Below are 6,860 nucleotides of genomic sequence, written 5' to 3' on the forward strand. Positions count from 1 at the left end.
GACTGAAGTGATGAGTCTGTTAGGGAGGTTGAACTACATCAGCAGGTTTATTGCTCAACTCACAACAACTAGTGAGCCTATTTTCAAATTGCTGAAGAAGGATGCTGTGGTCAAATGGACTGATGAGTGTCAAGAAGCATTTGATAAGATAAAAGGATACTTGTTAGACCCACCTATGCTGGTTCCTCCAGAACTAGGGAGACCTTTGATTCTTTACTTGACAGTCTTGGAAAATTCATTTGGCTGTGTACTGGGGAAGCATGACATCACCGGTAGAAAGGAACAGGCCATATACTATCTTAGAAAGAAGTTCACGACTTATGAGGTTAAGTACACTCATCTGGAAAGGACATGTTGCGCCCTAACTTGGGTGACTTAGAAATTGAAACATTATTTGTCATCCTACACTACTTACCTCATTTCGCGCTTGGATCCGTTGAAGTATATCTTTCAAAAGCCTATGCTGACAGGAAGACTTGCGAAGTGGCAGATTTTGCTCACAGAGTTTGACATCATCTATATGACTCGGACTGCGATAAAAGCCCAAGCATTGGCCGATCATTTGGCCGAGAACCCGGTCGATGAAGATTACGAGCCATTGAGAACTTATTTTCCAGATGAAGAAGTGATGCATATCGATGAACTGGAGCAAATTGAAAAACCAGGCTGGAAACTTTTTATTGAAAAACCAGGCTGGAAACTTTTCTTTGATGTGGCTGCCAACATGAAAGGAGTCGGAATAGGAGCTGTGCTTATTTCTGAAACAGGGCATCACTATCCTGTTACGGCTCAGCTTCGGTTTTATTGCACCAACAATATGGTTGAGTATAAGGCCTGTATTTTGGGTCTAAGGCTAGATGCAGACATGGATATCCATGAAGTCTTGGTCTTGGGAGACTCAGATCTTCTGGTACATCAAATTCAAGGAGAATGGGAAATGCGAGATTTGAAGCTCATACCGTACCGACAATGTTTGCATGATCTTTGTCAACAGTTTTGATTAGTGGAGTTCAGGCATATTCCTAGGGTCCATAATAAGGTCGCCGATGCTTTGGCTACCCTGGCATCAATGTTGCACCATCCGGACAAAGCTTATGTCGATCCTCTGTATATTCAAGTTCGAGATCAACATGCTTATTGTCACATGATTGAAGAAGAACTTGATGGCGAACCATGGTTCCATGATATCAAGGAGTACATCAGAATGGGGATATATCCAGTGCAATCCACGAGGGATCAAAAGAGAACAATTCGACGGTTGGCAAGTGGATTCTTTTTAAGTGGAGGAGTTTTGTATAAAAGAACACCAGACCTTAGATTATTAAGATGCATAGATGCTAGACAAGCTATAGCTGTCATGTCCGAAGTACATTCGGGAGTCTGCGGACCACATACGAGCGGATATGTGCTAGCAAAGAAAATTCTCCGAGCAGGTTATTATTGGCTTACCAAGGAGCGAGATTGCATCAGTTTTGTGTGCAAATGCCATCAGTGCCAGATATACGGAGATTTGATTCATTCTCCACTATCGGAATTGCACACAATATCGGCACCATGGCCCTTCGTTGCTTGGGGCATGGATGTCATTGGACCAATTGAGCCAGCAGCATCCAATGGGCATATGTTCATTCTGGTAGCCATTGATTATTTCACCAAGTGGGTTGAGGCTAAAACTTTCAAGTCTGTAACCAAGAAAGCAGTGGTTGATTTTGTTCACTCAAATATCATCTGTCGATTTGGAATCCCAAAGGTGATCATCACGGATAATGGTGCTAATCTTAACAGCAATTTGATGAAAGAGGTATGTCAACAGTTTAAGATTACACACCGCAATTCCACCCCATATCGTGCCAAGGCGAATGGAGCAGTTGAGGCAGCCAACAAAAACATAAAGAAGATACTTCGGAAAATGGTAGAAGGTTCCAAGCAATGGCATGAAAAATTACCATTGCATTGCTGGGTTATCGCACTACTGTCCGTACTTCACTAGGTGCAACTCATTATTTGTTGGTATATGGAACTGAAGTAGTGATACCTTCAGAAGTTGAAATCTCGTCCCTTCGGATTGTCGCTGAGGCTGAGATTGATGATGATGAGTGGATCAAAACCCGTTTGGAGCAGTTGAGCTTGATTGATGAAAAATGATTGGCAGCTGTGTGTCATGGCCAGTTGTATCAAAAGAGAATGGCAAGAGCATACAACTACTTATTGGGTTATTGGTATTGAGTTATTGGGCTAATGGTTCGGTAACGGGTTAAAAAAAATTTCTTATTGGGTTATCGGTTCGGGCTCGGTTTATCAAATCTGTTATTGGGTAAACCGATAACCCAATAAGGGTTTACTAATTTACTAGTATACCCTTTAGTCTAGTAATAATACTAGGGTTTCATACTTTCATTTTCATTAGTCTGTCTGTCCGCCTCCTCACAGTCACAGCCTCACTAACTCGTTTCCTTTCCTGTGCTTGAGCCTTGAAGTCCTCAGTCCTCACTCCACACTCCTCAGTTAAGCTGAAGCCCTCAGTGACAAGTTAAGCTCAAGCCCTCAGTGCTCAAGCCCTCAGAGTCCTTCATTTCTAAGGCGGAAAAGTCCTTCAGTAACAAAACACTGAGGCTCAGTCAATCAGTCAAGCCCTTAGTCCACAGTCCTCACCCAGTTCTCTGCCAGTCCGCCACCTGCCACACGGCTGAAACAGTCAAGCCCTCACCAGTTCTCTGCCTCATGACTCACGCAGTCACGCCCACACGACTGAGCCCGTCAAAACTCAGTTTTCTATATCTTTTTCCGGCAGAGCGTTGCACTAAGGTTAGTGTTTCATATCCCATTTCTGAATTCGTCTTAGTTTGGTATCTTAGAAATCAATTTTTGCATATTTTCCTTTTTTATGAAGCTCGAAAGAGTGGGGGTTACAAAAGAAGTTAACTAAATGGGAAATCGAAAGGTCGCAGAAGCGGGACCAAACTAAGACTGATTGGTCTTAGTTTCCCTAAAATGTTTGGTTTCTTGAATTTATACTACACTAATTGTTTGGTTTCCTTTTTCATACTATACTGATTTATACTATAACATCATGCAAATTTAGTAGGTAACATCCTGAAAATTTGGTGTTGCACTGATTTCCTTTTTCCTTTCTGCTTGATAGTTGCTGCTTAGAGCCTTAGACTGAGTAATGTAGTGTTCTGTATTCCAATGTTTAACCAGTTTACAATAACCTGCAAACAAGCTCTAGAGAATTGGCATTCAAAGAACAAATGTTCAATTGTCTCAGGTGCACTATCACATATTGTGCAAATTGTGTCCTGTCTACATACCAAGTATTGAGCATTTATTAAAAAAATATATGTTTCATTTTAAGATTTTAAGCTAAATATGTAGTTATATGTGTTTCATTTTAAGATTTTGTTGTCTCGCTGCTTGATTTCTTTTAAATCAAATTCACAGTGACACAAAAACATGGCTGAAAATATCATGATTGATAAGGTGATTGGTGAAAGTGGAGCTTCTAATTCAAATGCCACATCACAATCTCAATCAGTTCAATCGAAAGCAAAAAAACAAAGAAAAAAGAGGTCTGTTGCATGGGAATATTTCGACCAAATTATTGATCCGGAAGGAAATCAAAAGGGTGTTTGTAAACATTGCAAAAGAGAATATTTTGCCGATTCAAAAGATAATGCTACGAAATCACTCCTTACACATATGGCCAAGTGTTTAAAAATGCTTTTAGATGTTGCAAAAAGTCAATCGAAACTAGGCTTTAACCCTATTCCGGGGGGTAATAAGGGTGATGTAGCCGTTGTTCCTTGGAAATTTGATCAAGAACAATGTAGGAAGGCTTTGTGTTGTATGGTGATCGTTGATGAACTTCCTTTCAGCTTTGTTGAAAAGGAAGGTTTTATGAATTTTATGAAAGTTGCACAACCTTTTTTTCGAATTCCTTCACGTAGAACTGTGACTCGGGACTGTTTTGATCTTTTCAATGATAAAAACGTAAGTTGGTGAAGCTTTTTAAAGATCAGAGAGTTTGCCTTACCGCTGATACTTGGACTTCCTTACAACGAATAAATTATATGTGTATTACTGTTCATTGGATTGATAGTGAATGGAAAACGCATAAAAGAATTGTCAACTTTTGTCCAATTTCTAGTCATAGGGGGGAATATATGGCAAATAGTATTGTTAATTGTTTGAAAGAGTGGGGGTTACAAAATATTTTCACTGTCACAGTTGATAATGCTAGTTCAAATGATGTGACGGTGAAGGAGCTTTCTAAGAAGTTAACTAAATGGGGGACCAATTCTATGAATGGTAAGCACCTTCACGTGAGGTGTATGGCTCATATTATGAATCTTGTTGTTCAGGATGGTATAAAAGAATCAATTGTGTCTATTGAACGTATTAGGCAAGCAGTGAGATATATCAGGCAGTCTCCTGCTAGGTGGAAAAAGTTTCAGGAATGTTGTGATGAAGGAAATCTAGTTAGAAAATCTTTATGTTTGGATGTTCCTACAAGGTGGAATTCTACATACTTAATGTTGAATAGGGATATTGAATATGAGAGTGCAATTTTAGAATATGTTGATCATGATATTGGCTTGTCACATCATCTTGAGTTTGTTGATATTGTAAATGGAAGTCCTGCAGGTACACTTTTGAGTAGTGATTGGGAGGATGTAAAGAAATTGACAAAATTTCTTGAAATCTTTTATAAGCTTACTGTAAAGGTATCTGGCTCACTTTATGTTACATCAAATCATCATTTTCTTGAAATTTGTGAAGTTGCTGTTTACTTGAAACAATTGATATTAAATGAAGATGTTTTGTTGGGTTTAATGGCAAAGAAGATGAAGGAGAAATTTGATAAGTATTGGGGTGATCCAAAAAAAATGAACAAAATGATTTTCATTTCATGTGTTTTGGATCCTCGGTACAAGTTTGATTCTGTTAGTTTTGCACTTGCGAAGATGTTCGAAGAGAAAGGGCCAATTATCGCGAAGGGAGTACATACATACATGACTTCATTGTTTGATGAGTATGTACAGTCTTATTCAAAAGATAAAGTTTGCCATCCCTCTTCATGTTTATCTAACTCTTCATTGGACACAATGAAAACTTCAAATGGATCTTTTGGTTCTTTCTTTGAAGAATTAAAAAGACATAAAGCTGGGATTGGAGGTTCAGATTCTAAATCAGAATTGGAAAAATATCAAACACAAGAAGTTGAAAATGAAATAGCAGACGGTAATATATTGCTTTGGTGGAAAGTAAACTCACCTAGATTCCCCATTCTTTCTGAGATGGCTCGGGATGTATTATCTATTCCTATTTCAAGTGTTGCATCTGAATGTGCATTTAGCACTGGAGGGCGTATTCTTGATTCATTTAGGAGTTCATTGACTCCTAAATTGGTGGAAGTTCTCTTGTGCCTTCAAGATTGGCTTCGAAGTGAGCCATTACCTGTAAGTGTTGAGGAAGATTTAGATGTTCTCGAGCAACTAGAACAAGGTAGCAATATTTTAATTTGTTTGATTGTATATTATTTTTATAAATAGTTTATTTAATATTTTTGTTGTTTGACTTGTTAATATATATTATCATAGATTTTGCCAATCTTGGAAACGAACCCTGCGATGATGATATGTAGAATCTTAGATAGTTGTAAGTTAAAACTTTGGTAAGTTAATTATTCAACTTATATGTTATACATAGTATGATTACAAATATTACTTGCTTAATATATTTTCTTGTTATGTTTAATAGGTGTAACCATGCCTCGACTTTGTGGTCTCAAAGCTATCTCACATGTTTGGAGTCACTATGAAAGGATTGAAGAAGGTGATGATGGATGGTGGAAAGTAAGATGTAGTTATTGTCATCTTGTTTTATGTATTATGTTTGGACTTTGGACAATTGGACTTGTTAATCCTAAGGTTGATACTACTTTGCATTGTTATTAATGTGTTTGAACTATTACTTTGGAGTTTGGACATTACTGTGTATACATCTGTTTTTGGGTTGTGAAAGTTGGGATTTTATCAGATTTTGTTCGTGTTCAGTTGCTAATGATTTTTCACCAAAGTCATAGTGCTGAGCATTGCAACAGAAAATGGCATTTGTGCCAAGTTCACCTTTTCTTTTATGGCTTCGTTGATAGCCACAATTCTGTTGAGAGTGCTAAGAAGGAAATTGCTCTTTGGTTTCCTGAAGGTGTCGCGCAGTGGCAGAGCAGCCTTCACTCTTGGATCTATGAGTAAAAGATATTATGAGTTAACTACTTTATTGGTGCCCTTTTTTTTAAGCTGCAACTTAAGAAATTTTACAGATGTTTGAGTAGAAACATAGTTGCTTCAGACTTGTTTCCATTTGCTATTTCAGAAGACTAAGAGTCCATGCCTCGACTTTGTGGTCTCAAATCTATCTCACATGTTTGGAGTCACTATGAAAGGATTGAAGAAGGTGATGATGGATGGTGGAAAGTAAGATGTAGTTATTGTCATCTTGTTTTATGTATTATGTTTGGACTTTGGACAATTGGACTTGTTAATCCTAAGGTTGATACTACTTTGCATTGTTATTAATGTGTTTGAACTATTACTTTGGAGTTTGGACATTACTGTGTATACATCTGTTTTTGGGTTGTGAAAGTTGGGATCTTTTTATCTCCTATTTTTGTTAGATTGGAATTTGAGCTGTTTGCATTTTGTATGCACAGGCAATTGAGGTACTGCCGTACTGGGTATGTTTAGTTTGAGGCAAAAAATGTACAGCTTTGTGTGCTGAAATTATTCAGTGAGAAGTTTAACTTTAAACTGAAATTATTGTGAGAAATGTTAGTTTTATGTGCAGCTTTCTGTGCAGTT

General features: G+C 37.9%; 1 protein-coding gene across 1 annotated transcript; it reads left to right on the forward strand.

Annotated features, from left to right (window-relative positions):
- Nucleotides 1-3,453: 3,453 nt before the first annotated feature.
- LOC142163300 (zinc finger BED domain-containing protein RICESLEEPER 4-like) lies at nucleotides 3,454-4,002 on the forward strand. The gene has a single exon (XM_075220573.1). The coding sequence runs from the start codon at nucleotides 3,454-3,456 to the stop codon at nucleotides 4,000-4,002; it is 549 nt and encodes a 182-aa protein (XP_075076674.1).
- Nucleotides 4,003-6,860: the final 2,858 nt, after the last annotated feature.

The sequence above is a fragment of the Nicotiana tabacum genome, chromosome 8 (assembly GCF_000715075.1).
Source record: "Nicotiana tabacum cultivar K326 chromosome 8, ASM71507v2, whole genome shotgun sequence".
In the NCBI taxonomy this organism is placed as follows: Eukaryota; Viridiplantae; Streptophyta; class Magnoliopsida; order Solanales; family Solanaceae; genus Nicotiana; species Nicotiana tabacum.